This window comes from Harpia harpyja, chromosome 12, assembly GCF_026419915.1.
Source record: "Harpia harpyja isolate bHarHar1 chromosome 12, bHarHar1 primary haplotype, whole genome shotgun sequence".
Taxonomy (NCBI): Eukaryota; Metazoa; Chordata; class Aves; order Accipitriformes; family Accipitridae; genus Harpia; species Harpia harpyja.
The window spans coordinates 14,539,373-14,556,070 of record NC_068951.1 but is presented as its reverse complement, the minus strand read 5'-3'; the positions used below and the strand labels follow the sequence as shown (position 1 = coordinate 14,556,070).

The 16,698-nt window shown below is 51.6% G+C and overlaps 1 protein-coding gene across 2 annotated transcripts in view; it reads right to left on the bottom strand.

Annotated features, from left to right (window-relative positions):
• The window catches only part of STX1A (syntaxin 1A), a 90,348-nt gene that overhangs the window by 29,080 nt on the left and 44,570 nt on the right, over nucleotides 1-16,698 (bottom strand). For both annotated transcript variants that reach the window (XM_052803167.1, XM_052803168.1), the window contains exon 4: nucleotides 628-702. In XM_052803167.1, the coding sequence (XP_052659127.1) occupies nucleotides 628-702 (75 nt within the window). The remainder of the gene's footprint in view (nucleotides 1-627; nucleotides 703-16,698) is intronic.

Sequence of the window (16,698 nt, the reverse complement as noted above, 5' to 3'; positions counted from 1 at the left end):
GTGAGTTTGCTCACAGCCGGGGCTTGCTGGGAGACCCCAACACCTGCCAATGCTGGCAGCATGGGACATGCTCACAGCCCACCAGGTGCTCGTGGGCCCATTCCCTCACCTCTATCCTGGGAACAGGGCACAAGTGGGCAAATTCACAGAGGGCAAATAAAAGCAGCTAGAGGATGCTAGGGGGAGGGAAGGTGACGCCCATCCCCGGGTGATCTGCAAAGCAATGGCAGATGCCACTTCTAGCTGTTCCTTCCCCCAGCTCGGCGACCCCTCCCAGTACAAGCTCAGGTTGCCAGTGAACACAAAGACGGGGTTGGGCTGTGCTTCTGTAACCTGCCCTTTCCTACCTAGAGCAAACCACCCCAAAACTGTCTTGACCTGAGTCAAACACCAGCTGCTGCCAGCACAGGGTTGAGATGACAGCCAGGGCCCCACAGCATTTCTGGTCATGGGGGACTAGTGGGAAGTGCTGAGCACTGGGGGAATGGAGCAGGACCCGGGGCAGCAATGCTGCCTGCCTGCTGCGTTCCCAGCCCAGCATGGGACCTGCAGTACCCACTGCCTGGGGCTGCAGGGCAGGAGCACAGCAGGCAGAGCCCCACAGCAGCATCGCTGGAAAATACTCACTCTTTAGCTTGGAGCGCACTTTGTTCGCCGTCTTCTTTATGTCAGACATCAGCTCTTCCAGCTCTTCCTTCGTTTCTGGGGAGAAAGAAAAGAGCAAACAAACACAGACCTTAGAGACATGGCTAAAATCTGCTGCCCGGCCCCATAGCATGTGGAGACCAGAGCTGCGAGCACTCCCACCTCCAGACAGGGAGTACTTCCACCCCATGTACCGCACTGGATTCTCCTCACAGTCCTGAGCCGGGAAATAACCCTGCTGCTAGTCAGGCAAGCAGGGAGCCAGGCAGCCGTTCTGCAGGACCCCCTGCCCTAACCTGCCCCATATGCAGCACTCTGCAGAAAGTGCAAGGGAAGGGATACACAATGCACAGTGCTGGTTCCTGTAGCAGAGAGAAAACCACTGCTGGACACCAAAAACCTTCTGCTCACCAAGGGCTGATCTCCCAAGCCCCTGCCATGACAGCCAGCCCTCCCCAGGGCGTTAACGAAAGGTCACATCTTCCACCAGCACCCCCTGACTAACAGCCAGTGTGTGTGCGTTTACGCCCCAGCCTGAATTTGCTGCTTTTGGCAGAAGTGGCCAGAAACCCCCTCAGTGCCACAGCCCACATCTCAGGAATGACTCTGAGCAGCCCAGCAGTGGCAGGAGGGTGTAAAGCAGTTCTTGTATTTCAATGGGCAGGGGCAGAGGAGGTGCAAATAAAAACAAGAATAAGCAAGTCCCTTCCTCCCTGGCCCCACAGGCATCCCATGCATGCCTGTGTGACCTGCATGCAGCTCCCACCATGAGAAGAGCCCTGCCGAGCACAGAGCCTGTCGGTGAGTCTCAGCATCTCCCAGAGTCGCCTCTCCAAGACTGTGAGGGCTTTCACAAGAGTTTCCCAGGCTGTAAGGACTATTGACTCGGCTAGAGAGAGGAGGAAACTACAGCATATGCCACACTCGAGAGATGTAAATCAGCTGGGGAAGTTCCGAGCCCTGCCTGAACGATGGGATCTGGCACGGGGCTATCTGCCCTCATTCCCATGTGCAAACACCAGGAATAAGCTGAGATCACCACCACTGACAGCACAACCATTGTAACATCTCCAGGCACTCGTGTCTTGTAAGACCCTTCTCTGCATTACAGCAGTATCTCCAAGCCCCAAGCTGTGCTCGGCAAGCCCGATCGGAGTGAAGCTCCTTTATCAGCCCTGCAGAGGGCCGACATTGGTGAGGGATATTGGTGGGTGACAACTGGCACGTCAGCCGGCAATGTGGGCTTGCAGCCCAGAAAGCCAAGCAGCTCCTGGGCTGCATCACCAGCAGCGTGGCCAGCAGGTCAAGGGAGGGGATGCTCCCCCTCTGCTCCGCTCTCCTCAGATCCCCCTGGAGCACTGCAACCAGCTCTGGGGTCCCCAGCACAAGACACACATGGACCTGCTAGAGTGGGTCCAGAGGAGGACACCAAAATGGTCCGAGGGCTGGGACACCTCTGCTATGGAGAACGGCTGAGAGAGTTGGGGCTGTGCAGCCTGGAGAAGAGACGGCTGTGGGGAGACCTTACTGTAGCTGTTCAGTACTTAAAGGGGGCTTACAGGAAAGAGGGAGAGAGACTTTTGACCAGGGCCTGCACTGACAGGACAAGGGGCAATGGTTTTAAACTGAACGAGGGTGGGGTTAGCTTGGACATAGGGAAGAAATGTTGTACAATGAGGGTGGTGAGACACTGGCAGAGGTCACCCAGAGAAGCTGTGGCTGCCCCATCCCTGGAAGTGTTTGAGGTCAGGTTGGATGGGGCTTTGAGCAACCTGATCTAGTGGGAGATGTCCCTGCCCACGGCAGGGGGGTTGGACTAGATGATCTCTGAAGGTCCCGTCCAACCCAAACCACTCTGTGAGTCTGTGATCTCAGCCAGGTTCCTATCCCAGAAACCAGAGTGTCCTCGAAGGACCTGAGATGTGCAGGTGTGCCCCTCGCCACCCTGTGCTTCAGAAACTGCCAGACCCCCTGAGCACAGCAGCAGGGCTGGAATGGGGGGCACAGCACGTGTGCCCAGCACGCAGGTACCCAGCTGTGCTCTACCTGCGCAGCCCTTCATGCTCTGCACCTGCAAAAAGGCTAGGTGGTACGAAACTCCTTGTGTTCACCCATGGGCTTGTGGCAGCCCAGCTGGCTTGCCAAGGACATAACCGTGCCCCAACTGTGGGACTGGCCAAGCCCAAAACTCAGCAGTAACACCACCACGTTGCAGTATCTCAAAATCCAGATACGAAAGAAAGTACAAACCACCTCCCATTCAAATATGATTTCTCAGAAATGCTGCCACCCTAATGTTCCCTCTTGATTTTGATGAGATCAAGACTTACTTAATTAAATAAAACTTTGTTTAATAGACCCTATGCACATTAACTGAGTCATTTCAATGGCTGTGGTAGCTCTGATGCTGTATGCTCTCAGCTGCCAGTCACAGGCATAATTAGAAAATCATGATGATGGGAATGTGCTGCGGGAAGGTCATATTCTCTCGACGGTTGTACACATTTCTGACTCAGAGCTAAGATCTTCAGTACTATTGGGAAAAGGAGAAACTGAACACGTCTGCGAATACCTCCACCCCAGGCAAGCCAAGACAGCAGCCTCACCAGGGGGAAGCGGTACAATTATGTATTTGCTAGAGAAGAAGCACAAATGCAGGGAAAGGAAGAGGACATTTTCAGTTGCAGTTCTCATTTAAGTGACTAATTATTTTTTTTTCCCATTCTTGAAAGACCTTGTATCTAATAAAGAAACAAACCAGCCTGGGCTGAGTAACTCCCTGCACCTGGACGGGCTGGGGCAAGCTGACAGGGAAGCGCACAAAAACCCAGGAGTGTGGGAGACAACAGGCTGCCACGAAGATGGGGACAGTCCAAGAGCTGGGCTTGCTCACCTGGGAAGGGAAAAACGAAGGGGGTTCCTACTGCTGCCTACAACTCCCCAGCAGAAGGGTGGAGAGAAGCTGGAGCCAGACCTCCTGCTGGTCCTTGGAGGTGACCTTCAGCTGCTTGCTGAAGCTTGGATGTGCACAGGGACAGGACAAGCAGTGATGGACCAAGCTCGGACACACAAAATTCAAATTAGGTATTAGGAAAAAAAATTGTCATCATGAAGGCAGCCAAACACTGGAGCCAGAGAGGTTGTGGGAAGTCCATCCTTAAGGATATTCAGCATGTGGCTGGGTGAAGGCCTGAGCAACCTGATCTAATGGAGCTGCTGGAGTGTACTGGCCTAGGGACCTCCAAGGTCCTTTCCCACCCATATCCACCTTTGATCTTATAAAACAATTTCACATAACTCGCTGCTATGTACTTTCCCTTCTCCCTGCCAATTCAGGCTGAGGGATATGCTGCAGTGATGCTATCACTGGGGACACACATGGCGAGCGGTGAGCGTGGGTGAGCATTGCCCCGAGCTGGCCACTCAGGAAGGGGACAGGACCACACGGACGGATGGAGGGACACAGGACATCAGCAGCTATGGTGCCTTCCCTTAAAATATTTCCAACTGAGCAGCAGGGAGAAAACACTCTTTCTGGCTGGCTTTGAGTCACAGGATGTGTGAGGATTACTTGGCGACCTGGCAGGCACAGGCTTCCCAGACAACTATTTTCACATCCATGGCGTCTGTTTAAGTAACTCACTCAAATCTATTTAACCGTTCATGGCGAGTAACATTCAGCAACAGGAAGCTGAAGTACCACAACATCACCGCCGCTACAGCTGGAGTCACCCCAGCGAGCAGAGCAGCGCTAAAGGGCAAGACGTGATGTTTAAGAGGACGGGCCAGGCTCCCCACATCCTACAGCCAACCTGGGATGTCTGCTCTGCTCCTGCTGGCACTGAGCACAGCAGGGGAGCAGGGATGCCCCCATGGCCACCAGCACATGCATGGTGCTGTGTCCCCAGTGCCCCCTGGGAGGGGGGAGGAGGCTTTGGTGCAGGGTCAAGCCTTACACCCCTGAGAAGCTCCAGGTCTGCTGTGACCTGCCCTGGAGGGGAGCCCAGGCAGCACAGGGGAGGCAGGGGTGCAGGCAGGGGTGCAGGAAGCAGTGGGAGCTCTTTCTCCTCCCTCTGCCAACAGCAAACGGGGCACCTTGGCAAATGCCCAGCCGAGGCTGGTAACACCACTCAGCTCCAGCACAGCTTCAGCTGCTTGGGAAAGAGGAAAAACTGATTCCCTTGTGCTTCCCTTCCCCGCAGCTCTCTGAGGTCCCCAAAGCATCCCCCATGCAACAGGGAAGGGGACAAATACAAGGAACCGGTGCCCAGAGCTGCCATGTAGGATGCTCCTCAGGGCTGGGGGCGGGGGGAGGGGCACTCCTGCCTGCAGCCAAACACTCAGCATTGCCGTTCACCACTGTCAATAAAGGAGGAGAGAAAAAGTCTCCAAACCGGCCAGCAGCGAGCAGGAGGACAGCAGCAGGCAGGCAGGCAGGCACCAGACCTCCACCCTTCACAGTTAACTGCAGGCTGCCCACCGCAGCACGCCTGAGCACCACTGTGACGGTGACTTTGCACACACTACAGTTCTCAGCCGTTGAAGCTTCCTCACTCACTTGTTGTTCGGATTAATAAACCTTCACCTCTTTGCGACCTGCAATTCTTTACTGACACCAACCAACCAATGTAATAAAGAAAAGTACAATTTCAAACTAATTCATAACTGAGTTACCTGACAAAGCTGTGAAGAAGGATCTTTTTGGCAAAGAGTTAGCTCTTTCAATAAAAAATTAAAGAAGATCCTGACCACAGTTCTTCCAAGGAAATTATACACCTTTCTTGCCTTAAAAATTTTCTTCTGTCTCTCGCAGGTTACCATTGATGTGCCTGTTTATCTTGGCACTTAAATTTACAAAATGTAGGGTATTTTTTAAAGGCAAATGCAAAGAGGAAGCACAGGCCTGGCAGCCCCACAAGCTACCTGATCTCTGGGGGCAAACCATAAGGAATCCTTCCTAGGGATCTACGGAATTGGTTGAAACATTTTCCATAGTGTTTCATGGCCTTAAAGTAATAAAAATGAAACCTGTTTTAAAAACCACCAGGGAGGAGATTGGCTAGAAAGGCTGTTCCAGCCCCAAGCTGGGAACTACTGACCACTCAGCCTCACCTCCACACCTGGTAAGGTCACGGAGCAGATCCTCCTGGAAGATGTGTCAAAACATATGTATGACAGGGAGGCGATGAGAGACAGCCAACACGGCTTCACCAAGGGCAAATTGTGCCTAAGCTGGTGGTCTTCTACAATGGAGTGACTGCATCGGTGGACAACAGAAGAACTACAAATGTCATCTACCTGGGAAGGGGTGGCATCCAGAGGGACCTGGACAGGCGGGAGGAGTGGGCCCATGTGAACCTCAAGAAGTTCAACCAGGCCAAGTGCAAGGTCCTGCACCTGGGTCAGGGCAATCCCCAGGACCAACACAGACTGGGGCATGGATGGATGGATGGATGGATGGAGGGCAGCCCTGCAGAGAAGGACTTTCCAGCTGAAGTCCCATTTGCCAAAAGAGATCTGGGATACCAATGACCTCTAAGCAGTCCTTCAGTTCCCAAATGTTCCCTCATGTTACTTCTTGGAAACAGACCTCAGAGTCTGACATTGCAACTTATTTATTCAAGCTAAATAAAACAAGAAGAAAAAAATTAGACGCTTGGTTTGCAAGGCACTAGCTCAACTCTTTCCTAATTTTCTAGAATTTTTTTCAACTCTGACCAATACAACCATTTGCAGCATGTATGACAGAATGGGGGAGCACACAGAAGGGTGAGCAGGAGAGAGCTGCGTGACTGCTGCCCCAAGCAGAGGCAGGATTGTCCCTTCCATGCAGAATCAACACAAGGAGCTCCAGCTGCTTGCTGAGCTGCAGAAATAGGACACAGTGATGCTGTCCATCTGCCTTCACCAGGAGTGAGAGCATGGGAGGCATCTGGTACCATCGTGAGAGGCCAGCAGCCCTGGGATTTTTAATTTCCAGCATGCCAGGAGGGACAAATCCTGCTTGAGATGCAGCAAGGAGAGATGCTGCCAGGGGTCAATGTCAGTGCAAAATGTCACAAGGCTTTTACACAGGAGCAGAACAGAGATGATGCACAGAAGTGTCTGAAAAGCTCTTACAGATCCCCTGGGACTAAAGGCGCTCCCCGAAATGCCTTGTCTGTACCATCTGGCTGTGTTTGGAGGTCATCCGCAATGGATTAAAACTGTAGCTTTTGACTTTTTAAGACATTAAAAAAGGAAGCAGGTGAGATGTTTAACTGATCTTTCTATTACATATTTTTAGGAAATTAAAAGCTGGTTATTGGTAACACCAGTGGGACTGTGCTTATAAAATGCCCTTTTATGTTAGTGATGATGGATCCTGTTTCACACATCCTGGAAACCCAGCATGGTCCTCGCAGGCTGCTGGTCCAGCCAGGCAAAGGCGCTGAGCTGCAGTCACTGAGAAGCGCGGAGTCCGAGTCCACTGGCCAGACACTGGGAGTTTTGCACCAAGAACTGGGCTTGCAATGGTGGAGTAGCCAGGGGCAGCCTTGCACCAGGAGCGCAGCATGCAAAGCCCTTTCACAGCCTGTTGATGAGCTGGCCGATGGCTGAGCTACCCCCTAGGGTGTTCTCATCCTGGTTGTCCTCCTCTGACTGCTCTTGCTGATCTGGGCTGGCCTCAGAGCTGGGAGGCAAATCTCAGGATGAAAGGAGAGCCATGCTATGCATTAACTGTTTCTCATCCAGCCGCACTTGTTGGTTGCTTATAATCCAGCAGCACAAATGACGGGATCAAAGTTTGCTTGCAACAAAGCATTTTGGTTTGGGGATGAACCTGTGCAAAAGGTGGAGGATACAGAGACGGTGCAGCACAGTGCCCCATTCCAGTTTCTCTTTTTTTGGAGAAAGTGTTGAGATTTCATTTTTTTCCAATTACTCACACTAAAACAACAGTTTGCAGATGGTGATGAAGAGCTAGGCATGAAGAGGAGCCATGTAAATGCCATAACTCTGCCTGGATATTCGTGTGAGCTCAAATCCAACTTGTGCAACAACATGGCTCCCAAGATCTGCTGCCCGTTCTGCCTGCAGCGGGCTTATGGAGCCACCTGCGATCACAGCCATGGAAGGAACAGTTTGCATTCAGCAGCAAACCTAGTGGGACCTGCAGCTTGCCTCCGGCATCCCCAGCCTGTCATGTCCCACACTGGTACTCCAGCTTACAGCTCCACTGGAGCTGCTGTTTGGAAAGCAGGAGGTCGCTGAGATGATGGGAAAGAGCAACTGCTCAAAGCAGGGGGAGTTTAGGAGATATTTTAATTAATTTTTCAGCAATAATTACATACCCTGAGTTATGATGAAAGCTGGAGAGTGTAGCTCTGTTTGCACAGCTATGAGGTTCTGCTAATACGTGGCTCAAAGCAGGCAAACAACCCAATGAAAGCACAGTAGTTTTGCACAGGACCAATCCAGTGGGCACTGTGTGGGCGAGGGCAGGCAGCTGCAGCCAGCAGCCCTGGGGACTCATCCTGGCCCATGACAGAGCTGCCTCCACAAAGGGCACCCAATTAAGATAGCAAAATTTATGTGAATGAACGGCTTTGGATGGCTGCTCCCACCAGCTGCAAATGTACCCATTTGTCAGAGATCTCCAGCCCTGGCTGTTTTTACAGTATCACCCGCAAGGTTTTGGGGTGCCCACCACTCCAGGAGCAATTAGCTGGCTGACGAGCAAATCACTCCTTCCCTTACCATGGCCTCCTCCTGTTTTCTTCCCAGCACCCTGTCCTCCCCATGGCTCCACTCTGAGACTCTCAGTCCACCCCCCATTAGCTCCAGGGTGGCACTAAATGCCATCACGAGCTGCACTCCGCGAGCACCCTGTCCCTTTGCTGCCCGCTCCCATCCCGCTCAGCGCCACACGCAAACCCCGGGGAGCTCCAGGATGGATGCAGGGTGCGGTGGGAGAGCAGTGCTGGGGCTTATGGGGAGAAAAGCTAGCCCAGCCCTTCCGCAGGCACTCAGCGGGCAGAGGTACCAAGTACAGCTGCTCAGATTTATTTTTACAACACCGAACCGCATTAATTGTCTTACCCTCCTTTAATTCTCTTGATAGAATTCCACTTCAAATACTCTATTATTTTGCCCAGAAGCAAGGTTGGGTTAATCAGTCAATAATTACCCAGCTCATTCCCTCTCTCTTTCTTTAAAAAAGTGACACTGTGCTACCTCCCAAGCTCCTGATGCCCATCAGGTACGTGGAGACTTATTGGAAATCAACACTAATGTTAGAGGCACCATCTTACTCAGCTCTTGGAAAACTTCCCGATCAATAACTTCAGGTAGACACAATCCAGCAGTGTCTATTTTTGGTACCAACTGTTTAGCAACAATCCCAATTACTGTTGGAACATAAGAATATAATCATCCTAAGATACATCACGTGTTTTCTCAAACACTCAAAAAAAAGCATTTCCCAAATCTTTCTGTCCTTTCTGCATTATTCTCCCATTTACCATTATTAATGCACCAAAACGGCTGAGAGGTTTCTGCTCTTCTTTAAACATGTCACAAAGAATTCAGACCGTCCTTTGGGCTGGTGCTTGCTGGGTTTTCCAGCTCCGTGAAACTCCTAGCTCCAGTTTCTGTGCCACTGGGAGAGAGAGAGTGGGAAAATACTCTCCTCCTCCCCACTACATATGGGAAAACAGACAAATGTAAATCAACGACAAGTAAAACTCCAAAAGTAGGAGTCACAGAAAAGTGGAAAGAATCTCAAAAGGATGCAGTGAGAATATAGTGCTTTAAATTTATTCTGTGCGTACATGATATAAAGGAGCAAGTCATGACCATCCGCACCAAAGCTTCTTGCTTTTAATCTTTTACTCAGTTCCCCTTTATCTCCTGAGACAGAAAGGGGATTGAGGCCCTTTGGCACAGGTATGCCATGTTTTCATGACAGGATGATTTGTTTATCGTTTCTACCAACCTCAAGGCCGTTGTGCTGACGCCCAGCCAGCCCCAGCACTGAGACCTGAACATGAGCAGTGCTGCTGCACAGGGGGTCCTCCCCCGCCCAGGCTGTGGCAAGGATATTTAACACTTCAGTGATGCAAATCTTTCTTCCAGGTCTGAGTAACATGAACTAGGCTGAATTTGGGATCACAAACGAGCAATTGCAATTCTCTGGTTTATTAATTGGTTTTATAACAAAGATGTCTGGGGCAATTAAATAATGCTTTTTTGTCCCATGCTTTAATCATAGGATCACAGACTCACAGAGTGGTTTGGGTTGGAAGGGACCTTCAAAGATGATCCAGTCCAACCCCCCTGCCAGGGGCAGGGACATCTCCCACTAGATCAGGTTGCTCAAAGCTCCATCCAACCTGACCTCAAACACTTCCAGGGATGGGGCAGCCACAGCTTCTCTGGGTGACCTCTGCCAGTGTCTCACCACCCTCATTGTACAACATTTCTTCCCTATGTCCAAGCTAACCCCACCCTCGTTCAGTTTAAAACCATTGCCCCTTGTCCCGTCAGTGCAGGCCCTGGACAAAAGTCTCTCTCCCTCTTTCCTGTAAGCCCCCTTTAAGTACTGAACAGCTGCAGTAAGGTCTCCCCACAGCCGTCTCTTCTCCAGGCTGCATAGCCCCAACTCTCTCAGCCTTTCTCCATAGCAGAGGTGTCCCAGCCCTCGGACCATTTTGGTGGCCTCCTCTGGACCCGCTCTAGCAGGTCCATGTGTATCTTGTGCTAGGAACCCCAGAGCTGGTTGCAGTGCTCCAGGGGGATCTGAGGAGAGCGGAGCAGAGGGGGAGCATCCCCTCCCTCGACCTGCTGGCCACGCTGCTGGTGATGCAGCCCAGGAGCCACCTGGCTTTCTGGGCTGCAAGCCCACATTGCGGGCTCATGTCCCATTTTGCACCCACCAGTATCTCCCAGTCCTTCTCCACAGGGTGATCTCCCTTCTCCCCTCCCTCCTCCAGTCTGTGCTGGTACTGGGGATTGCCTCAACCCAGGTGCAGGACCTTGCACTTGGCCTGGTTGAACTTTGAGTTTCACATGCCTTACTAGCACTCTGGCTGTATACTAAAGCACATTCACCCATCCTTCCCTTTTTATCTTCGCCTCCTTCAGGAGGATGGCTCTGATCCACCCTCAGGCAAGCACTCATCCTGTGATGAGTGTGGTGACCCGGCTGCACTCTCCACCACCCCTCAGCACTCCAGCCCACGTTGCTTTCTCCCCAGGCCAGAAATAGCACTCATTTATCTGACCCTTTTCTAGAAGGCTGTCACTGAATGCAACCCCAGCTGAATCAGACTAAGTTAAAAAAGAAAATCATTAAAAAAAAAAGCAATAGTTTTAGACCTCTTCAAACCCCAGAGCCCAGCACAGGAGGCAGAGCTCTGGAGGGCCACTGACCATCCCAGGCCACGTCAGATGCTGCTCTGCAGGACTGCACGATCATACATGCCAGAAGCCTACATCAGGACCTACATCAGACACCTCCCCTGGCCTGTCTGGTGGACCAGTCCCCTTGGGCAGGGGCAGGAACAGCTCTGCTGGGAGCAGAGGGCTCCCAAGTGGAAGGTCCCACAGGTCCACCAATGCAGCCCACTTCTGCATGACCCACCATGGGCGCAGCAGTTGTTTGACCCAGGACACACAATGGCTCTTCCCAAAAGCAGAGATACCCTGAATGCCATACTTAAATTGTTCAGGATGAGAGAGCAAGTCCAAGCTAAAGAGTCTACACCAACGAGGGGCCCTGGCCACTGAGCAGAGCGAAGGGTGGTGGAGAAGCAGGGCCTGATCGAGGGACTGGGTCCACAGAAGGAGGGAAGTCCTTCAGCCCACGGACAGGGTGATGCAGATCACATACAGTGACCCCATTTGGACAAAGAAAAACAGGGCTTCATGCAGAAAGGCAGCCAGCCAGGGAATTGTGGAAAGGTTATTTTTAGAGTTGCACATTTCCATGATAAAGAGCAAGTATTACCTCTGGCTGGAAAGAAAAGTTTTTCTAGCACTGGTGGAAAAAAATGACCCAAAGAAGTCCTACCACCTGGAGCTTTGGCTGCGAGAGAATGCTCTTCAAGACGTTGTTATTCATACCCAAAGCAGCACGTGCAAACTAAAAGCCCCAGAAAGCACCCACCAAAGAGTTCAGACATCTCTGCTGCCCAATCCAGAATTTTTTTCTTAAAAAAAAAAAGGCCTGATTTATATTTTTAAACACGGACTGAAGTGCAGGGAACTGTGTGACTGTTCACTCAACTCCTGCTTGGATTTTGGCTAACATGCTGGGAGCAGCACCATTAGGTCCAAGGGAAGAAAACATGCAGGCAGGACACGGTGGCCAGAGAGGGCTAAAAGTGATTCCACAGCCGCTGTCGCCTGCAGCTGGCTGTCTCCTGCAGCCATCACCCTAGCTCATTGGTTGTCTGGTGGTTTCTTCAGAATCCACTAACTCATGGAAATAGTATAGACTAAACTTCCAAGCTGGAAGGTATAACTATGTCAGTTTACTCCAAAAGTTTTTTAAGTGGATCCAACAGAAGCCGAACTGCTGAGGCTTTCATGCTTCCCAGTGTGATGCCTGCACCATGATGGAGGAGGAAGGATGAGCACTCTCACCCTCTGCTAGGTAACTGTTTTGCCCATGGATGCATGAGTTACAAGTTGCAAGTTATGAGTTGCAAGTTATGAATGAGAGAACTTTTGAGTTAGAAACCTCATGAGTTAAGTGATGGATTAGTGAATTCACATTAGACTACCCTGTGCAAAGGGTATTGAGCCTTGTTTGTCGTTTGCTTTCTTTCTGAATGAGCTCATAAAATAAACTTTAACTTACAGAGTACATTATTGTCCTGTGATTTTGAGAGATCCAAATGTCCCATGACAAACTGTGTTGCTCGTGGCCTGTTCCCAGGCAGGCTGGCTGGTTGTTCTGCTGTTGTGGGTCCCAGTCTCCCTCACCCCTGACTCTCCCCATTCTCCCCACCCTGGGCCCTGAGCAGGGCAGTGGCCATCTGATAGCTCCCAACCTCGGCTGGAGCTTCCACCAGAAGGTTTGCTAGGGCAACACCCTGTCCAGGTCAACCAGTCATTGCAATCTGCAAATCTGTCAGGTGTCAGAGCAGATGGCTTTGGGCACAGGGAGGCCAGGAAGGTCCCTAAGAGCCACCCACTGCATGGCAGCCCACTGCATCTCCATAAAAAGCAACCCATGAACAATCATCGTAATGCATTTAATCAACAAAGGGAAATAGACTTTGGTGATCAGAAAGCTTTAGCAGCAGCCCAGGTCACTGAGTGTCGCTAAAGAGGCAATAGGAAAGGGATGGGGAATCTCAAAAAGGGAAAAAATCCACCTCACAGGGCTGGGCACTTGCTCAAGTATCTTTTTCATAGAGTCATGGACTCAACAGAATGGTTTGGGTTGGAAAGCACCTTCAAGGGTGATCCAGTCCAACCCCCCTGCCATGGGCAGGGACATCTCCCTCTAGATCAGGTTGCTCAAAGCCCCGTCCAACCTGACCTCAAACACTTCCAGGGATGGGGCAGCCACAGCTTCAATGGGCAACCTCTGCCAGTGTCTCACCACCCTCATCATACAACATTTCTTCCTTATGTCCAACCTAAACCTTTTTGCTAGGCCACTGGTAGGGACAGTGCTCACCCGGGCTGCCAAGCCCCGGCGGCTGCCTGCTCTGCCAAGCCCCTGCTGAGACCCTCCAGGGAAAAGCCAGCTCTCCCTGACTTTGGGAACTGGCTTCATTCACTGAGGCTGGCATCACCCAGGGCCATGGTCAGGGCGAGCAGGTGACCGCAGTGGCAAGGCAAGGTTTGGTCCACCCATCCTCTCCCGCACCCATGTCTCTAAACATAAAAGCAAGCCAGTTCCGTGCCTTCATGTGAGACACGTGTGCTGGGGCTGAGCCCTCTTCCACGATCCCCGTGACAAGGCTGCCTTGCTCTTTTGTTTGTTTGTTAATTTACAGAAATCAGAAACAAGTTGTTCCTGATCAGGAACTTCCCCTGATCCATCTCAGGAGCACGAGATCGCACCCACCACTGGCTGGAGACTTCCCTCCCCATGCAGGGCAAGCACATCAGCAGCCCCTGACCAGTCCTCCCTGCCACCATTGCCCAGTTCTCCCCAGCACCTCCCCAGCAACCAGTCCCTGCGACTCTTGAGATGCTGCTGCTTGTGAGCTCTTCCCAGCTTCCCCCCACCCTTGCTGCCGGAGCCAGCAGGAGCCCGGCAGCCAGCGGCTGCAGGCAGTGCCAGGAGCTGCGTGCCGTGGCAGGCAGGGCCGACGTGCTCTTCAGCACGCTCACTCCAGCCTCCCACTCCTCCCCAGCATGGCGTCAGCTGCCAGCATCACCAGCGTGTCACCAGCTGCCTTTTCCACAGCGCTCATTAACTCATCAGAGGGGAACTCTTCCCTCCAAGGGAGGATGGAACAGGGAATCCCAAAAGCAAGGGGACCACTGTGACCAGCAAACCTTGCTTGCTCCCTGCTTCACCGCTCCAAACTTCCTGCATTGTCCTTGCTCAGTGCCCCTTAGAGAAGGCCATGTTACCTTTGACTGCTCAAAATAAAAACGGAGAAACTAGGAATGGTGGTAGGAAGGGAGGAAAACCAACTTGTCTTTAACAAGGAAGATGAAACAACACAGTTTGAATGAACAGAAGATAACAGAGACCCTACAAAATTACTGCAAAACAATGCAAGGATGCATTTGGACTGTACAGAAAGGAAGGGGAAAAAAGGATGGATGCAGGTCTGGGATTGCACAGACCAACTGCCAAGTACTCATTTTCCCTCCTCAGCTCTTGCACAGGAAAAATTTTTGTGTACTGTCTCATGGTGGCCCCCCACGCTTCCTCCTTGGCACTGACTCACTCATTCCCTCCTGGCCCCACATCTCAGCAGCCTCCTCCAAAGCCCTCCTCCTGCCGCTATGTTGGACTTGTCTTGCTCCCGCCATCCATCTCCCTTAATTACAGCTTCCCAAGCCTGTTCCCTCTCTGTGCGCTGGAATTCACCCTCCCCTGCCACATCGCTCTCCAGATTCCTTTCTTTGCAGGGATTTGCCTTCCCCATTTGCAGCGCTGCTCACTCTTAGCTAATTACCTAGCACAACAGCAGGTTCTGCCCTGCCAGCTTTGCCCTAAGCATCTGCTGTTGGCAGCTGGCTGGCCAACCACCGCTACCTGTCTAATCATTTGCAGACTTAAACAATCTCTTTAAAATTTAACTACTATGCAAGTGAAGCCGTCTGCAGGCACCCACAGCCCCTGCTGCCATGCAGCTGGGCAACCCCACACGTCTCGCAGAAGAAGGTCCTCATGCAAGAGCATTGCCCAAAGCTTACTCTCCCCAGGACTTCAGCAACCCCAACATGGCCAGGGGAGCCCTTCTCCTGCCCAGGAAGGGACATCCCTCTCCCTGCAGGGTGGTATTTCTACCTTTTAGACAGCAGGTTTTGTATTCCCTGGGGGCAGTCCTTGGGGAAATCTCATACTGGGGTGCCTTCTTAATGTCTGTGGCCATGCCCAGGGCATCCTGGGTCACAAGACATGGCTGTGTCCCCCACGCTGTGCACTACAGTCACGGTGCATCCTGGTCTTTCCCACCAAACCCTAATAGACAGAGGCTTTTCCCCATCATCTGCCTTTTTCCAAGTTATCCTTCCCCACATTTCTGGCCCCTTGATCCAAACCCAAAGCACTCATATGCAGGTGTGGGGCTGCTCCATACAAAAAACACATGGCCATTGCCCACACTTTGCATCAAGACGTGCTCACAGTTCTACAGCAGCTCTTGCAGGGACATCAATGTTCTCCTCCAAGACTGCAAAGCTCAACTCTAACTCTCAGTGAATGACAGCTTTCATACACACAGGTGATGCTCAGGAAAGACAGCAGAAACCTCCAGCTGTTGCAGATGTGAAAAAGGCACTGCTGCTGAGCACACTTCAGTGGGGTGGATCTAACACAGCTCAGAAGCAAAATTAGCTTCAGGACAGGTGAAGGTTTTAATCAAAGCAAAATGTGTAAGGAAGGAAAAGTGGCAAGGAGAGCGTATCGTTGGTTTTCCTGCAGTATGTAGCAGCCGGGGGCTAGGCAGGGATGTACGGGTATATCACACTCGTGCCACCAGGCTGGACACAGGGACCAGATGATTAAAGATTCACAGTCGGACTGGGGAAAAATGATGAATGACTCCCATGGGGGGGGTCACTCCTGGGTCAAGTTCAATTCAGTATTTTCATTAAGAGCTTGCAGGCTGGAGGAAAAACCACCCACCGGCTCACAGAGGCGGCACAGAAGAGCTGTGCTTTCTTCACCTATCTGATTTAAAGACACACTTGATTAATGACAAAACCAGGCTAAAAATCAATTACAGAGATACTGAAAAAGGATAAATCTCAGCTGGTTCCCATGGACAGCAATAATCTAATGGTCAAATACAACTCCAGGACCTTGTATCCACTCATACCCTGGGAGGAGGTTATATGAGAGCCAGCAAGGAAGGAAGCAGCCAGTGGCAGGATGATTCATGCAGGGATCGAAGACATTTTTTTCTTGGGAAACAACGAATCTGAGCAGGACTCAGGTAGACAACTGCCTCTCCGAGCTCAAAGCAGCTCAGAGGATGGGCAGTGCAGATAGAAGGGGCCTGTGATCCCACCTCCAAACACAACATCGATGCTGTATCCCAACAGCACTTCCACATTTCCCAGATGAGGATGTACCAGAAGAAAATCAAGTGCAACAGAGGCCAGAAAGCAGGATTTCACCCATGGGAGGTCTGGAGATGCCACCTGATCACTGCATGCAGGCACTGGCCCATGGAAAAGCTGCTCACACACAGAGCAGTCTGAATACTACCTAATCTCAGCAAAAGATCTGGTTAATCCAATTTTCTGGAAGTACTTGGTGTCCACTAATGCTTGGCTTGCCTGCTTCTTGCAGTCTGTGGATAGTTAATCCCCTGTTCAGTCCCCTCCTTCTGGGGTCAAGGGATGATCAGGATTTCCCATACCAGC